General features: G+C 41.4%; 1 protein-coding gene across 1 annotated transcript in view; it reads left to right on the forward strand.

Annotated features, from left to right (window-relative positions):
- The window catches only part of GABRR3 (gamma-aminobutyric acid type A receptor subunit rho3), a 29,565-nt gene extending 17,208 nt beyond the window's left edge, over positions 1-12,357 (forward strand). Inside the window, exons 4-9 of the mRNA XM_075081959.1 lie at positions 1,446-1,669; positions 4,584-4,666; positions 5,509-5,649; positions 8,404-8,556; positions 10,684-10,880; positions 11,874-12,357. Coding sequence (XP_074938060.1) covers positions 1,446-1,669; positions 4,584-4,666; positions 5,509-5,649; positions 8,404-8,556; positions 10,684-10,880; positions 11,874-12,176 — 1,101 coding nt within the window. The 3' untranslated portion in view covers positions 12,177-12,357. The remainder of the gene's footprint in view (positions 1-1,445; positions 1,670-4,583; positions 4,667-5,508; positions 5,650-8,403; positions 8,557-10,683; positions 10,881-11,873) is intronic.
- Positions 12,358-16,463: the final 4,106 nt, after the last annotated feature.

Here is a 16,463-nt window from a genome sequence, read left to right on the forward strand (position 1 = left end):
TAAAATAGTACAGTTAAAGAAAGGGAACCCTTGAAGAGCACAACCTTGCCTTAAAGCATGCAAGTCGCTCTCATTCAAACTAGTAAGTGTTATATAAGATCACACGTTGAATTTTTCCCTGGGCAAGAGGAACAGATCAGAGAGAACAGTGCTCTGGTTTGAAAATGCCAACCGTTCAGTAAGCCCCATGGGCTTCCACATGAGCTCTCAGTGCTCTGCCCATTAGATGATGAGGCTTCATGTCCTTTGCTTGATTTGCTGATGCAGATCTGACTATTCCCATTATTTCTGGCAGGGGTGGAACTGTGGTCGTAACAAATGGAAATAGAAAAATCAGTTCCAGGAATGGCTGTAGGAAGGAGATGCCCTCACTGCAATCAAGGACCTGTAGCACTGCAATGCAGGCTGTTCATTCCTCAGCCAAAATTGCCACTAATAATACCACCCAGACATTAGTACCAAGTTGCTCCATCCTAGAATAGCAGGGCATGTTAACTTTGCAAAGAGACCTCATTTACAATATCTTTGCACAGTGAGTGTAGCTCTAGTTGTAGGTGATGAGTTTGCAATGGGATCTGTCAGTATGAACCCCTGCATTCCTTTGCAAACCTACCCAAATCATAAAATCATATTACAGGGGAAGACCTAAGTATCTTCCCAGTATTCTTACCAGAAGTAATTGTTCTACTGAGATAAATGATGTCTGCCTAATAATGCAAAAGTTATGTAGGTGAGCAGAGAGCAGTCAGGCTGGGCAGAAGCTCAGGCTGGGTTTGCAGCATCCTCCTGATCTCTTTTCACACGTGTATTTGCAGTCATGTCATTTCTCTAAATAGGATGATAAAATATTTGTAACAATCCTTCATATTAAAAAAACCCTGTAATTGTAAAATTTGTTTACTCATATGGAATACATCATATTATTTCTTTATGATGCATTTCATTCATAAACATACTAATCTAAAACCCCTGTGCAGTATTTGTACAAAATGTACGGATTGATGGATTTTACAAATTGACGTAATGCTTATGAAGAACTCAGATTAATCCCTTTGAAAAGGAACCACAGGCCATTCTGGGAAAAGCTTGTGAAGATTTCCAAAGGAAACCCCTTTCCATTTCCTTTGGTTGGTTTTAAAGTTTATCACTTCACTGATGGCCCAACCCAGCAGACCACTGAAACCTGTAAAAGCTTTATCTAAGTTTAAAGGAAGTATGAGCCTCAGACTCAGACACCAGTGACAAGGCAAACAGCCAGTATCTCCCAGGAAGTTCTAATCTATGTTTAAACTCACTGAGTGGTGTTTGATTCCTCTCATTGAGGACCCTTCAGATGGTGTCCAGAGAAGAAAGTGATCCTTTGCATGAGTTGATTACTTTGTACTGTTTTCTATTGTATGGGAATAAAACAAGCATTGCCTTCTTTTATTTTTAATTAAACAAAGGACTTCACAATGACTTTATATCTCAGACATTACTGGAAGGATGAGAGACTTTCATTTCATAGCAACAAAAACAGAAGTATGACTTTTGATGGAAGACTGATAAAAAAGATCTGGGTACCTGACGTATTTTTTGTGCACTCCAAAAGATCTTTCATCCATGATACAACTGTGGAAAACGTCATGCTCCGAGTATACCCTGATGGCAATGTACTCTTCAGCCTACGGTAAGAACAATACCCTTTCATAAGAAAATACATGACTGCCATTGTGGACCAGTAGTCTGTACAGTGAGAAAGTACTGGAAATACTTGCAGTTAAGATTCTGATACTGGCATTAATTCCCTGGCATCACATAATGGGAACTGGTGACCAGTGTTGCAGTGGGAAAATAAATTTAGGATGGATAATATAGAGATAACGTATTTTTCTATCATTCACATACTGTTTCCTGTCACAGGATAATGACAGTTTTTTAATCTGTTGTAAATAGTGCTGAGGTTTATCAAGTGTTAATTCATTGCCAGTGGTTTTAGCAATATTGCACTAGTTTTACTGTTGGGTACAGTAAAGCCCAAAATTATTAGCAAAGAACAAACGTGGGTTTTTTTCCCCCAAGTCTTTTAAAACTGTCTCTCAGCTATTTTCACCCTGGGATACCTGTAAACATGCCATTGATATTAATTGGGGCTCCAGATAGGCACAGAGGGCAGCTTATTGGTGCTGATACCAGCAGTGTTAGGCGTCTGGTGTGGCTACAAGGAACTGGAAAGTAAAACAGCAATTCCAGGACCAAAACATCAGGGTCATTAAAAGTGTCTCCCTTCTATCTGCATGTTATTGCTTTTCTTTATGAAGCAGATTGGGCTGATGTGGCAGAAATACTGTTATTGGGGGAATCTCCCCCCAGGGTAAAGGCCCTGAGGCCTGTGCATTGCAGAAATCACAGTTCTCCAGTTTGTTACTACTTAGGCCTGTGTGTAGAGGTGATATTTCATCTGATCTGGGTAATTTGAAGATTTATGCAAGTTCTTGAGATTTTGGCTATGTAATAATTGTTCCAACAAGTAATGAATTTATCTACACTCTCCTGAAGACATGCAGAAACCCTCGCTACAGCTGTACACCACTTTAAAATAGTGTGTGTTCAAGACTCACACTGACCAGTAAGAAGCAAAGAGGTCAAGTATGCATTTTATTGCTATATTCATGTCCATGCTTCATGAGAGAGAGAGAGGGATCAGAGGAACTACACTACTACACTAAGGCTCACAACAGTGGCTCTGCATGGGAGCGCTACGACATACATTCAGTAGGGGGAAGAAAGAGTGGTGAAGAGACATAACACAGGCAACAAACATATTCTGTCAGCTAGCTGGAGAAGTAAAGTGTCATCAGGATTAACAGCAAGAAATTGTGCACAAATAGTTACAAACCAGAGGGAGCAGGTGATGGGAAGGACAGAAACAGAGAGGAAAAAGTGAGATGGGAGGGAAGGAAAAGGAGGAAGCAGAGCTGAGGGACAGATATGGTGTGAATCAATTCGCTATGTTTGCTCATTGCTCAGAACCCCCTCTGTGATGGGAGCCCTTACCCTGTGCCCTGCATCACATTTGCAAGCTGGTGCTCTACTTTTCTTCCTCGCCCCTGTCCTCTCTGCACCCACAGTTATCTTTCCCCAATGCTGCATTACCAGATGGTGTGTGATGGGTGACTCCTCCTTGCTCTGACAGGTGAGCTTGCAGCCAGCCTCACCTTCCTGTGCCAGTGAATAGCAAAGGCCCAAAGTTCCTGCCAAACCTGTGGATTTCTTCCTGGACATAAGCAGGAAGGGCAGGTGCCCTGTCCTCTTCCTTTCCTTCTCTATCAGTTCTTAGCAAACAGAGAGGCAGAGAAACAGAGTTTTTAAAATTATTAAGGTGAAACAATGTGTTTCTAGCCTACGTAGTGGTATTGTGTATGTTCCTAAAGAATCAGATACTCATTAAATCACCCTTTTTGTATTTCCAGTTTTACACGCAGTGGGTAGATTATCTTCCAAATAATTATATGCAAGAAATCTGCACATTTCACTTCTTATTCAGTGCCTAGCATCCAGGATTTTATTGAAGCAAAGTGGAACAAAAATCCACTAAAACAGTTTTTCTTCTTTTTTTTTTTCCTAATCTACCTTTTCTTGTTGTTCCCCTGATCTTTAGTCAATAGCTAAAGATGGAAACAATATCCATAGTTGGAAGTCTTATGTGTGATTTTAAAGATGTACCAGTCTTACAGTCTCATTGCAAGCCAGTAAAATCTTGCACTTCTAAAAATTCAGCCACAGTGTGATTACCTGTCACAAGTTTTCAAAGATCACTGATATATCCCCCCCCAGGTATATGCCTTATCACTTAAATCCCTGTACAACTGAGCTCAGGAAAACTAAAAAATCAAACTAAACCATCAAATGACATGCAAGCTGTGACAAGAAAGGGAAATTTGGCAATATTTACCATATTTAAATTGCTGCCTCTAGCTTTTTTTGTTGTTTATTGGTTAAAATGTCAAGGCACATTTACCTTCTAAACATCTGTGAAAAAGCAGGTGGAATGCAAAATAATGTCTTTGTCTACATTTCCTTAAGCAATTTAGAGTATAAGGCATTTCCATGGTCTTGAAGAGGAGAGTAGGCTTCCAGAAATTGCAGCTTATCTTTTTATGCAATTAAACATTTTAACCACTCTAGCTGGGAAAATAGCAGTGGGAATAATATTTGCTCTAATCTGTAATATTATCTACTTCAGTCTATGAGAAATCCAGTCAAGAAATGTGAACTCTCCTTGTTAATCTTCATAAGTGTAACCCTTCAAAGCAAAACATGCGACAGGCTAATGAAGGATCAGGCCTGTAAAGGGCTTAAAATTGAAGGAAATGTACTTAATAAGAAAGACTGTTTATGTTTAAAAAATGTGGTTCTCTCACTGATTTAGTTTTATCTCACCATCTTGAAGCAATTTTAGAAGCATCTAAAAAAAGTAGAAAAATTTAGTCGTTAGGATTCTAAACAGCTGATTGGTTGGGGATCTCACAAATCTAACTGCACAGCCCTAAGAAAGTATGAAATTGTTAATTTAATTTCTGTTTGTCTGTTCCTTTCTGCAGGATAACAGTTTCTGCTATGTGTTTCATGGATTTCAGTAGGTTTCCTCTGGACACTCAGAACTGTTCTTTAGAACTGGAAAGCTGTAAGTTTAATTCATACCTGTTCTTCACATGTGCGTGCTTACCACCATTCCATCTTGTTCATAGTACCTTTTCCACTTATTTTGATGTGTGACCTGAACCCTTCAACTGGCACATGTTACACTATGGCCAGTTTGGGATCTTTCCAGAACTCAGTGAGCTTTGGGAAGACAGAAAAACCATGATGCACCCTGCTTTGTTTCCACTGGCTTGATATTCCAAGACCTAAATCTAAAAATGTTTCCTCTGTCAAAAATCTTGTTTTTTTCTGAGAAAAAGAGTGTAAGTTGAAAGTAAAATAAGATGTCAATATTTGACCTCATGGAAAAATGAAAGTGATTGCTTGTGTTACTGTGAAATGTCTGCTTTCTCATCCCTGACTCAGTTGTGCATAGTAAGCTGTAGAGCTGGACAACAAAAGGTAATTCTGTTTTGAAGAGCCTTTTGATATCTCAGAATTTATTCTTACCTGATTATGAGTAAGACTGGGATGCTGGTTTGTCGTTCAGTCTTGGAAAAGAGAACAGATCCCCAGCGTTCAGGCAGCCTGCTCAGTGTAGTAGCTCCAGCGCTCCGGTCCTATGTGCCTTGTGACCCTGAGCATGCCCATGTCCCTCATCTGTCAGGTAAGCTGCTAGCAGAGCGCAGGACTGGGCTCTACTTGGAACAAGATGGGATAAGGTCTTTGCAAATTTTATCCATGTCAACTAACTGGCAAATTGATGAGAAAAAAATGTTTCTCTGGGGTTTTCCCAAATTGTTTGAGTGTTCTCCTATCCCTAAGATGAGAAAACAGAAGCATTATTCCAGCAGAAGAGGTGATTTAGTTTTTACTTTCTCATAGATGCATACAATGAAGATGATCTGATGTTATACTGGAAACATGGAAACAAGTCCCTGAGCACAGATGAGCACATCTCCCTCTCCCAGTTTTTCATCGAAGAATTCAGTGCTTCCAGTGGACTAGCTTTTTACAGCAGTACTGGTATAGTAAGCCCCTCTCATTAAAAGAGAGAAGCATAGGACACAGTCGTGCAGAATGTCTTTCAGATTTAAATTTGTTGCTAATAAATTACTTTTACTGCTAAGAGATCTCAGTTAAAATAAGGTCTGTCAATCACACTGGTCTGTTGGCCTAGGTCCTCGGTTCTTTTTATACTACCAATGTAACACTTTATTGATACGCGAAGAAGAGCCCATAATAATACTTGTAACTTAACATCTGACAAAAAGAACCTGACAAAAATACACAACAACCAAATATATGCTGTTGTGAGCTCTTGCAAAATTGTGGTGCTTCTCTGAAAGCCACTGGAATATTGGGTTTACAAGAATCTTTGGGTCCTGGTTATATAGAAAAGCTTGAAAATGCAAACCCTAAAAGGGTCAAGTACTAGGAAGCAAACAAGAGGAACCCCAGTGTGTTTTATTGTCTAACATCTCATTTTTTCTGAGCTGTAAAACGTCATTAAAAGTCTACTAGCTGTAAGATTTCTGCATGAAAGCATTTATAACCTATTGAGGTCTAATTCATGGTTTGCTTAATGTTCCATGTTCATACATAAAGTTGCAGGAAAAAAGCCCCTTTATGTCAGTGCTATATTGTTTAAATACAGCTATCTGCCCCAGACAGATTTTTATTTCTCCCTGTAGATCTTGAACTATACTTTCTGGGAGACTGCACAAGGCTTTAGGAGTTTATTATGGTCTTGATTTCATGCAGGGTGGGTTTTATTTTCTTTGTATATGTACATGCAACTATAGATTTTGAAATACTTCTCCATGTAAGTAGTCCAACCATACATTTTTAACCAGATAAAACAGCATGCTTGCTACTGTACTTTCCAGTCTCAGTCAATTCATTTCAGTGTGGATATTGCCCTTTATAACAAGGCAGATTAATAAAATAGAAATTATTCCATATAATATGATAAAATGCTTAACACTTTGGAAAAAGCATTTAAGATATACAGGAAAGCTACAAATCCTACAGGATAGGTTCTTTTTGCATTTAAAAATGTGCTATTCAAACTTGCAGTGGTTGAGACTGAATGCAGTAATTCCAGTTTAAATTATGATGCAGCCTAAGCAGTGAGGAATTGACAGCTTGATCAGGTTCTTCATCCTTATCTCTTGCTTGTGTATAAGCTAAGAACAGAGCTCCAGCTTTCAAGAGCCACCATCATGTGAGAGGGGGGCGAGTGATACCTTACTATCGTAACTCTGCCTTGCTGAGAGCTATGCCAAAATTGTCCTTGTTCAAAGAAGGAGACTGGCATGTTTTCCACCAAACTGCTTTCACTGTGTTGAAACTGGGTTCTGGGAACTCAGCTGGCTTCTTTCTGCCTTGCTGTTCTCATCAAAAAACACTTAGGCAAGCAAATACATCCTTGTGCACAACAGCACAACCTCATACCACCCCCGTACCCAGGCCTTGGCAACACCTTCACAGCCCCTTTGACTTTGCAGAGTGTAACTACTTAGCACATACATGCAGACGTTTTGATGATGAGCTTACTCAGCAGGGTAAAGGTGAAAGGAAAGACTTTTTTAAAGTCGCAGGGACTGCTGGGAAGTACCTGAATAATGTGTGTACCATATCTGTTAATTAGAACACTGCCCCTTGTAGACACACACTTTTCTTTGGCTTTGAGGTCCTTTCAGGCAGGAGGTTCCACTTTCTTTTGTTCTTTTGTTTTGTTTCTTGCGGGAAGAAAATGACACAGACCCTACCTCCAGCAGTTATTGGGGAACAATCAGCACAACTCTAATGGGAGCCACCTCCCCCCTGAAGAGTCTCAGGCAAAAAATGGACAAAAATGCTGCTCACAGAGCAACCTTATGCATTTTAGGTTCTGCATATCATTTCCTTTGAATCTCAGTGACCTCCACATGCATAGCATTTAGGCTTTTGGGGTTCCTTGGCCTCCAAAGGAGCAACAATTTCGATCCATTTTTGAGACAAGCATTTTGGAAACCAAAAACCTTCTCCCCAGCTGAGACCACATAGAGCATGTTTAATATTAGATGTGGTTATTGCTGAGATATTATTTTTTATAAAGTCGCTCTTCGTGACGGCCTGACTGCTCCAACACAGGCTCATTGATGTCTCAATTTGTACGGGACAGGCAGATTCTGCACAGCAGCCACTTTTGCCGCCTTTTCACCTCACTGTAAAGTGATTTCCCCCGCCGTCGCAGGAGGTATAGCACACATGCTTTGCTGCACAGAGAGCGTGTGGCCCAAAATTCACTAGATGGCACCCTTTCCTCTAAAGTCAACGCTGGGCAGGCAAGCCTGGCTAACCGTAGGAAGTGCTGCTTGTTGCTGGGTATTTGTAGCATGAGAGAAGGCAGGCAGCTTTTTGGGGGAGGCAGGGTGTTGGATTCACTGTCCTGGCTGGACTGGGCAATTATATTCTCTCTGTATTCAGCCGGCAGTTTCACTTGAAGTCTATTTACTTTTTAATTTTTTTAAATTTCCTAACCTTAATTATATTCCAGTATTTTATTTATGCAGTCGTGATGCTTCACTCCCAAGGCATCAGTATTTTAAAGAGGTACGATGGACAGTTCGTAAAGCACTCTATAAAAGCAAGGTGGTGGCAAAATTTCTTAGGCGTTTACTATTACTGATGTGGCTACTCCATTCCTAATGGAAGGAGGGGGCCAGTGAACAGAGCTCACAAATAACACAGCTCTCTTCTCCCCCAACCTGTTCCTCCCTCTTTTTTCAATAGGTTGGTACAATCGACTTTTTATAAACTTTGCACTCCGGAGACATATTTTCTTTTTTGTCCTACAATCCTATTTCCCAGCCATGCTGATGGTGATGCTGTCCTGGGTTTCATTTTGGATTGACAGAAGAGCCGTTCCTGCCAGGGTATCACTAGGTAAACCTTTAATGTTTATTCTTTTGGGAAGCATAGAATGGATAGGGAAGAGGTTTTGAAATTACCTTAGCTTCCTATTTACACATGACATGAGCAAATACATCAGGTAATTGCCTGAAAAACACTATTATTACCACTGTTGTCACTACCACAAATTCCTTTTGTCAACCTCTACATTTGGAAATGGGATGTTTGTTCTGACTGGCTTTGCTATATTAGAAAACAGCTCATACACCACAGAAGGAAAAAAGAATGATAATGCAGATTTCCCTGTGTGGAATCTTACTTAATTCCTTTTTGGTTTTGGGTGAGGGGTGGGGTGGGTGTTTGCAAAGACTGGGTTGTTTTTTTCCTCTCCCCTTCCCAGCCAGGTAACGGGTAGGAACAGGAGGTCAGATCCCTCCCCAAATCCATGGTTCATGAGAGATACTTAATAGGCATAGTACAATCTATCCAAAAGCTTTGCAAATCTGCTTTCTCTGTAGAAACACTTGATATCTTCCTGCTAACTTGGAACCAGTTTCCTGACCTGTCCTATGTAGCAAAGCCTTTCTTTGTTAGGAACCTTGAAAACGTTTGCTTTGGTGCCATAACTGTGCAAGGCACACAGGCTTCTATGGAAGCTGGAGAGTAAGCTGGGCATCTTTCTGCTCTCACAGTTTTAGTCGGTCTTAGTAAAGCAGCTCCTGTTCTTTTTTCTCAGTGACACTAGTCCCAAAAGCCAACTGTATGTTGCCATATTTCTTAGACAAGTGAAAATTTTATGATCGTTGTTGAAGAAACAAACTTGCGTGTTCTGAGGGAGCCCTCAATTTTTAGTTACAGCTATATCAATCTAGGAAAAAATAGAACTCTAGCTGCCTCAGATCCCTTTCTATTGGCACAGTCTAAAGCTATTAACACATGAGACATAAATCTGTTAGTCTAAAAGCAAATTATGCTACTTCCTACCTACTTTTATTAATGCATCTACCAACTCGTTTTATTTATACAAAATTTAACTTCACCTTTAAAAATAAAGTTTTAATTCTCAGTAGGTAATTTGTAATGCTGTCAAGATGGTTTTGCTGATCATGTTCTTTAATTTATATATGGATTTCTGCAGAAGGTTATGCATCTATGAATAACACACATTTAATTAGCATAAGTATACATAATTTATAGGCAATGTTAACAACAAAGTTTAAGAAGCTTAGCTCCCTAGCCTAGAGTATACATATTTTAAATAAATTGATTTCCTCTTATATGGTATATTTCAAACCCCATCCTTCAACCTAAGGAACCTGCAGAGAAGGAGAGGAAAAACTCCTGTATGTTCCAGTGGACTTGAACTAGCATAGAACTGGAGAAAGGCGATACCAAGACCCAGCTGGGAGGCCATGCTATCAGCCAGTGCTGTCTCACAGGTGTTACTGAGATGTCTTCACTGCCAGTGTTACATTCATTTCTTTAAAAGCAGGGCTTGGGTTATGTGTTGGTGGGTGTTTTATTCTGAGATAGAGCAAAACAAAATGAGATGAACAGCTGCACATAAAAGGAGAGATTGAAAAGATGAGGGTGAAATTCTGGACACGCTGAAGTAAGCAAAAAATATTTCTTAGTTCCAATGGATATAGCGTTTTTGTGCTGGAGTGTTTCTGGAGAGCCATGGAGTTATGACTGAGACACACAAGCTGATATATGTTCTCAGGAAGTACCATTTGAGAAGGGGTTGGGAGGGAAACTGGTGATTCTTTAGCGATTCTCTGGGACAAGAAAGTGTGTAGCGAAGGCCCTGGCTCTGGGAAGTGAAGGAAGACCACAAACCTGCTTTCACTTCTCTATAGCAGTGCCTAAAGCTGTCATAGAAATGTGTTCCTTATGCTGCTGAATCACCAGTGTTGTGTCCCCGCTGTTTGGACGTGGTGTGCCGCAGCTCTAGCTGCACGCACTGAGCAGGGAGATGATTTACTGGTTTCAGTATTGTACGTGATAGGCCCTTCATGGTTCGCTCCACTTTTCAGAGCCTGTGCAATGAAGTTAAAGGCAGTGTCAATCATATGCCCTCACAAAGCTGTGCTGTCCAAGCAACGGTGACGAGAACCAGCTGGCCAGTATTATGATAACCTCCCCCTTTTTCTTCGGCAGGCATAACTACAGTGCTGACAATGTCAACCATCATGACAGGAGTAAACGCCTCAATGCCTCAAGTGTCTTACATAAAGGCTGTGGATGTGTATTTATGGATCAGCTTCCTTTTTGTCTTCCTGTCTGTCATCGAATATGCAGCAGTGAACTATCTCACCACAGTTGAAGAGAGAAAGCAACTCAAAAAAAGGGGCAAGGTACTATCCTGTGTGTTTTGTTGCCTTCAGAAAGCATCAGAGAAGCCACAGAGTAATCCTGATACACCACTGTGATAACAGTACAGTAACCATCTCTGTGACTCAACTCTGTATCTCACTTTTCTTTACTTGGCTGAAGGGAGGAAACGTATCACCCTCTCTGAGATCTTGAGAAGGTCTGTGCTTTCTCTCCCTTCCTTTTCTTGTAGCGGAGGCTAGGGAGTACATCTCCTGATTCTCCCCCTGCCCCCACGAAGGTAACCTTTATTCTGTTCTCAAATACCCACTGATCAAGGTAATGTTCCTCTCTCTGAAATAACCCCAGAATGCACTCAAGCAATACTCCCTCCTGTTTCCTGTGAAGCAGACTCTATTTCTCCTTCTCATGCTTCACCATTTTCAATTAGGAAGATGAGTTTAATGATGCCTTTTTGTCCCAAGACCAGATGAATGACAAGGTCAGTTTTAGAAAGGTGTGCCTGAAGCAGAAACATTCACAATGTTTGCTTTCTATGAAGCACTCACTTAAAACCTTTGCTTCAAGAATACTCCCCCAAGTAAACTCATTTGTTGGAATACCACCAGGGGAAAACCACAAAAATGGTGCATACGTTGCTCACGCGATTTGATAATCCCATTAAAAAAACACTCATGGAAATGTCTGAAGTAATTTCCCACAACTCCAGCAATGCAGACCTACAGGAGAGGCAGAGTTTGATTTCCTGTTTCAGAAGCTGGGGCACATATTGCCAGCCAGAAGCTGGCAATAATCAGCCATGCGTGTTTCATCGTGTGTATCCCCTTCCTCGTTCATGTCCTGCCCAAGGGGGCAGGCCCAAAGATAGCAATACTGTGAGGTAGCCCTGTTCTCCATATGCTCTCTGCAGAGGGAACAACACTGGAGAGAAAGCTTTCTGTATTTCCTGTTCTATTTATTTATAATTTACTAAAATGGCTTCTGCTGGACGCAGAGTAACTATTCTTTGTTGCCAGGCTTTAGGAATGTATAGTATTGATGCAGTGCAAGCAATGGCTTTCGACGGCTGCTTTCACGACACAGACGTGGACATGGACCTGACTGCTTTCTCAGACCGCTGTGACGAGAATCAGACTCGGGCACGTGCAGCTAGTGTCTCCAATGTGGACACAACACGCGTAAAGAGGAAGAGATCTCTGAAGGGAAACGTGGGCAGGATTATTTTACAGAACAATCATGTTATTGACACATATTCCAGGATTATATTTCCCAGTGTCTATATTGTGTTCAACTTTTTTTACTGGGGTTTGTACATATGAACAAAAATCATCATAAGCTAGACATTATTTTGCATCTGAGGGTAGCATCATGTTTTAAAAATAATGCAACGGCAGTAGAGGAAAGAGTTAAAAGTTTCTGAAACTGACTTCTGCATCATACCAAGGCTGGTTTGGTTAGCAGCAAAACTGTTAATGAAAAACTCTCATGAGCCTGGTTTCTTTTTCAGTTGGATTGTGATTATGGCTTAGCAGTGGAGTAGGGACCAGCAGAAAGCAGGAAGAAAAGCTGATGGGGTTTTATACCTTGTGCATCATCTGCACCTCAAGAAAAACCCTCACCCTGTCAGCTGTCCCTGACTTTCCACAGGACCACTGGGAAGGGCCTCCAGTTTGGAGAAGTCTTGATCACTTGTCCCTGAGGCAGCACAGGAACAATGTCCCAGACCTGATGCACTCAGTGTCTCACAGCTACCTCCCAGGCGGACGGCTAGCGTCCCCTGCACAAGCCATGCCCCTCATGTGACACCCACACACCTGCGCCTCATGCAGACCTGCTGTAATCACCTGCTTTCTGCACAACTGTTCATTTCAGAAACGCAGGCTTTGAGGCAGAGGTTTTCGAAAACTTTGTCAAGAAAACAAACAAATCATGTCTTCAGCAGAATCTGGTTGTTCTACTTTATGTTGCATACGTGAGCTTGGGTTTTTTTCCCCTTCCCTCTCCCTTTGGCTTTTGAGGTGGAATGCTACAGTGAGGAGAAGCTACATACGCCTGCTTGCAGCACTGAGCCCCAGCACAGTTCAAGATACCCCACTGAGACACACAGGAAATAAAAGGAAGCAGCTGTGCCAAAACAGAGCCATATACAGGAATCCTGACAGTCCCAGATGAATGCTGCATGGAAATATCCTTAGGTTCAGGCTAAGGAGGTTGAATAAAGGATGTTTAGGGACAAACACAGAAAGTGTTCATAGCTCCAGAAAATAATCAAGATTATTTTTGTGACTTTCCCACCTAAGGAGTATTTTCCACTTAAATGTCTTGGGTTTGTCTGTCATTTAATAAAGTGAGTTTATATTTACAAAGTTAGTTCAAAATGCTAATTTAAGGTGGCAAAAAATGTCACAAGTCAAATGCTTGGTTGCTGTTTGGTCAAGGTTAGGAAATGGGAATAAATTTGGAAGCCTGAACCACTCCCTGGTTTATTTGATTTTCCTGCTCCAGTATTGTTTGCTCATAGCATGGTGATGTCTTTTACTCTTTCAAAAGAGCTGCATTCGCCAAGCTCCCAGTTGCAGAGCTGGAGAGACTGGTGACACACTGCATGCCGGTGATTGAAATCTGACGGATCTGAGCGGGTACTTTGGCAGCCAGTTTGCTGCCAAACAAATGATCAGAGCTAAGATGGCTTTGATACGCTTCCAGGAAATCCTGTCACGGAAAGCAGAACCGTACCAGGAATGACAATGCTGGGAAGGTAAAGCCAAAGGACACGCAGGCTTTGGCAACGGTGACAGCACACTAGACCTCAAGCTGAGCAAATGTGTAATAGAGATATACAACAAAAAATACCATGACATCCGCGTTACTGCACTGCCATTACGGAGACATCCTGCACAGATGTTCCCGATTGCCTGAGAAGATCCCATCTCCAGATATGTCCCCCCATAGCTTTTCACCCGAACTATCTGTTTATCTGTTTTCAGATAAATTTCTTTTATCTGCCTTACAGGTAGAGGTATATATCCTGTAGCCGACAGTGAATCCTCAGCCTCCAACAGGAAAAAATACCCATGTGCTTCTCGATCCAAACCAGTTCCCTCTTCTAAATTTCTTACAGGATCTGCAGCAGCAAAAGCCCCGCAGCGCAGCACGCCCCAGCCCCGTGTAGGCTGTCCAGCAATCAGGCCCACACATGGAAGTGTGGAGGAAAAGAGATTCCTGCTGGCATTTACCTTCCGGGCACATCCTATACATGTGCCTGAAAGCTGTGGATGGAGGAAACTGTTAGTTACTTTGCAGCTGTGAATGTAACCATTGGCAAAGTGTTCTCCCCACGCAGAGTACTACATAGCAAGGTTTATTATGATAATGAAGACGATTGCACGTTGTGGCGAGGAAACTTAATGGCATACTTTTACAGCCAAAGTTCTAATGCAGTAACAGAGGTGATATCAGGATCAATTATACTTCAAAAATCTATTGCTTGTATATATAGTAAAAACTAACCAATGGTATTTAAATACATTATTTCTTGTCTAGAGGGCATCAGAGGGCTGACTAAAACTCACATGACCCTCTTCTGAAGCTTGTGTTATCTTCCAGAAGGGGGTGGTAATAAATACTTTTAGTCGGTTTGTCTAGACAGACCAGCACGGAAGTCTTTAAAAAAGGTATTCACAAGTATTTCCCATCCCTGTTATTAGTGGCTGGGTTTGCAGCCAGCCAAATGTATGGGTTTTACGTCCCACAGCATTTACTAAAAGTTAAAACATCACAGCCATTATGTAAATACATACTTGTTTGAGCAGTCATCCTAGTGGTATTCCAGCAGTTACGCTGAGAGTACTTTGTGGATTTTTGGAACAGAAATACAAGCTTATAATTGTTTCTGTGACCAGCTGAGGTGCAGGACGTGGCCTCCCTATTTTTAGCATCTGCTGCTACACCCATCTCCATTAAGAAAACATCCTGTAAGTGTTAATGTAGGTGATGCAAACTTTTAAGTCTGGAGAACTACGTCATTCTTCAAAGCTTTATAATTCTCACAACAGAGGTACACAGAATTTCATGCCAGTGACCCGGTTTTCAGAGAGCTACAAAAATGTACGCCTTTGAATATCCAAACTACTGGTGAGTGTTCACACTAAAATATTCACAAGTTATAAATTTTGCAAAGCGTCCTGAATGTTGAGTGATGTCGTGATGAACTGAGTCAGAATAGAAAGTAGAGAATGTCTTCTTTTTCTTCAAAAGTCACAGCCCAATGAAAGAAAATGCTTTGTAGAGAAAGTTAGATTTTACTCATTTGTCCACATTTGTATAATTAGCATAACCTTAGGTTCACGCCTGGCAAAATCTCTCTCCTGGTAACCCATCCACAGGCTGATTAATCTGTATTTCATGATCAAGCAGCCACAATGTCTTGGTCAGTAGGTGACCAAGGTGGGCCAGGTGGTAAAGGAACAAGGACTGAGCAGGATGAGTGGTATTTGCCGCCCTCTTTCCTCCATCCCCTTTTTCTGTGTATTATATTTTGCCAGTTTCTCTCTTCAGTATGTAGCAGTTTGCTGGATGCACTCATGAACGCAGAACCCGCTGGAATCGCGTAATGCTTATTCCAAAAGATCCAGTTAGTGTCAGGGGAACAGGAGTCGGTACTGCTTGAATAGCAACCACGGCCAAGGAGGAACAGGACTGCAATACTATTTTCCATAGAGGGAGGGATTTGATCTGGTATTTTACATGTGAAAGGCTCTATTATTTCCCCTCTGCAGGCTGTTTATAAAACACAGCCCCCTCTCTTATCTGTCATTGAAAGGTCCTTCTAGTAACTAACTTATGCCCAGGATAACGTTCTACTTACATTAGCCACGCACTGTAAAGCTGCCGAGGTTTCTAAAATTCACCTTTTGCTGGCAGTCCTGCTTTGTATGCTTCAAGCTATCAGTACACAAGAACAAACTTTAGCAAAACCCACTTAACAATTTTCCTCATGTCTTTCAGCTAATGTAAATTATAGCATTAACAGGCATCTTTAATAAAGTTAACTAAAAATATTTATAGAAGCTTTCATATATCTTGGTGAGGGTTCCAAAGATTTCTCTGAGGGAGCCTCAGAGGGGCTGTGGAACAAGATTTTCGTTGGGAAAAATATAATGCAGATAAAGCCCAGACGCTTTTGTGCCTGTGAAGTAAAACTTTATACAAATAACCACAAGGTTTTAATTTGTATCTCGTAATTTAATCAATTTCCTATTGGTTTAAAAAAAAAGGGGGTGTTTTTCTCTCTCTCACACACACACTAAAAACTTGGGTAGATGAAGAAGAAACATTTCTTGCATCGATTATGTTTTCAAGCAGTGATCGCTTTAAAACTTGCCGTTTGGAATTAAAAAGGTTGACATCGCATTCTCTCCACTATGCGAGATTAAACGGCGTGAAACACCGTTGCTGGCTGAACCCAGTGCACGTTGTTCCTGCTCGACATCTTACTAGATGCCTCTTTCTTTGCCCTCAGCAAGCCTTGCCGAAACGCGAACCGTTGCAGGGCCTGTCTCTCCACGCGCAGGGCCCCATCCGCCGCCGGCAGCCAGGGGCCGGAG

Source organism: Phalacrocorax aristotelis, chromosome 1 (genome assembly GCF_949628215.1).
Source record: "Phalacrocorax aristotelis chromosome 1, bGulAri2.1, whole genome shotgun sequence".
Taxonomy (NCBI): domain Eukaryota; kingdom Metazoa; phylum Chordata; class Aves; order Suliformes; family Phalacrocoracidae; genus Phalacrocorax; species Phalacrocorax aristotelis.